At 53.0% G+C, this 1854-nt stretch overlaps 1 protein-coding gene across 10 annotated transcripts in view; it reads right to left on the bottom strand.

Annotated features, from left to right (window-relative positions):
• The window catches only part of IFNAR2 (interferon alpha and beta receptor subunit 2), a 92759-nt gene that overhangs the window by 33991 nt on the left and 56914 nt on the right, over positions 1-1854 (bottom strand). For all 10 annotated transcript variants that reach the window (XR_003550297.1, XR_003550298.1, XM_027773971.1 and 7 more), the window contains one exon: positions 402-525. Coding sequence is in view for 8 of the 10 variants with exons in the window: in XM_027773971.1 (XP_027629772.1) it covers positions 402-525 (124 nt within the window). In the remaining 2 variants the exon portion in view is untranslated. The remainder of the gene's footprint in view (positions 1-401; positions 526-1854) is intronic.

Raw genomic sequence — 1854 nt, 5'->3', positions numbered from 1 at the left:
CTGGGGGGTGATTTCTCGCTTTCTGTCTCTATGTCTCTCTCTGGCTGGCTGGCGAGCGCATGCGCCCTACAGTGAAAATCTCTCAAAAAAAATGCATAATTGGCAAATGAGCTAGGTTCTGCATTGCACTACATTTACATGATACAATGTCTATATCTACTAGCAGATCTGTGCTCTACAGTCAGACCAAGAACCATCAGCACAAGAAAATGTAGAAATGAAAAGCCAACCACGGGAATTTCCCGGGGCAGAAAGAAAAAGGTCAGGAGGGAAGTCCCTCCTGGGCTGTCGGTCACATGGGCAATATCAGCCAGACTCCCTCCCTCCTGTGCCCAGCCTCACGACTGGCCCACGGCCACTTGTCTGCTGTGCTTTCCTGCCACGAGGGCTGTGAGACCCACCTTAGATACTGAGCTGTGAAAGTCAGATTTCCTTTCGGGAAAGCAGGTGACTCCCACTGTAGAATGTTCTTGAAATTAACTGAATTCATTCGGACATTTTTAGGAGGTGGCACCATTCCCATCACTGTAAACATACAAGAAAATAACTTGTAACATGTATTTCCAAAAACATGGTCCGTAAGAATGACAGCATCCAGTTCTTGGTTTCCTCTAAAGCTTGTCTTCTAAAGCCACCTGGGTGAGGGAGGGAGAGAGATGCTAGCCATGCGAGGAGTCGAGACTTTATCCATGAGAAGACATTTCAGGGTGCTGGTGGTGGGGGAGGGGAGGACAAGCGTGAACGGCCTGGATGAAGACAGCCTGCATTCCAGCGGCAGTGGCGGTAGGAAGGTAGGAGGGCCAAGGAGGGGTAGATGGATTTGAGACTATTTCCAGGGACATAAGCTCTAGACTTCCTCAGACGTCTGATGTGGAGGAGTAGAGGTGAGTGTTCATTACTGGTGTAAGCACGGCTGCTCTGAGTGGGCTCAGGCTGGGGACTCAGTGTCCGGTCTAAGCTGCACAGCTAGAGATATTGGGGAGACATTCGAGTAGGGGTGGCAGGGTGACGGCTGGATGAATAAGCTGGAGAGCACATGGATGAGGGATCTGGTCTAGAGACAGAAATTATTTTCAAACTTCTTAATAGAAATTTCTAAGCATATACAAAACTAGAGAGACGAATATAATAAACCTCCACCTGTCATCCAACTAGTGCCAAGGGGAATGTAAATTTGAGAATCATGAGCTTATTGACAGTATGTGATGCCAAGATTCTGTGGAAATGCCCCGGAAGGATAGAGGAAGGAGGAAAAGAGGGCTGGAGCATGACCTTGGCTATTCCAGGATCTGGGAGAGGAGGCTTCCGAGTAGAAACAGCCTGAGAGCTGGGGGGAAACCAGAGGGCAGCCTTGGGAAGGTCTGCGCAGCTTCATCAGAAAGCGAGGAGGGGCTCCGAACCTAGGCAGCCAGTTCAGAGGTAGTCTGAAAGGTTTCACTGGATTTAGAATTCAGCAGCTGTGGAGCTGGGGCGCCAGGGTGGTGGGCCTAGGCCGGGGGTCGGGGGAGTGATGCCCACACTTCTGCCGGGAGGTCTGCCTGGTTGTGAGGCAGGCAGAGGACGGCAGCCGCTGCTGGCACAGGACTTGGGTCAGAGAAAGGCTGTTGGGGTACACCGGGTGCCGGCAGGGGCCTCCCCTCAACCCGGGGGGTTTCCAGGAGGGTCCGATGGCAGCCGCGGCGGGATGCTTTTGGCCCTTTAGGAAACTCGCTGGCAGAAGGAGGGGTGATCCAAGACGCCTGGAGTCTCCCACCCGAGTTTACTGCGCACTTGGTGTTACGATCCGGGTAGGGGAGATGGGGAGCGAGCGTCCTCCTACTGCAGGGTCGACACAGCGGCAGCCGATGGCCCCCG

This window comes from Tupaia chinensis, unplaced genomic scaffold (genome assembly GCF_000334495.1).
Source record: "Tupaia chinensis unplaced genomic scaffold, TupChi_1.0 Scaffold000392_1, whole genome shotgun sequence".
Taxonomy (NCBI): Eukaryota; Metazoa; Chordata; class Mammalia; order Scandentia; family Tupaiidae; genus Tupaia; species Tupaia belangeri.
Note: the sequence above shows the minus strand (reverse complement) of the source record. Positions and strands in the feature narration are given on the sequence as shown.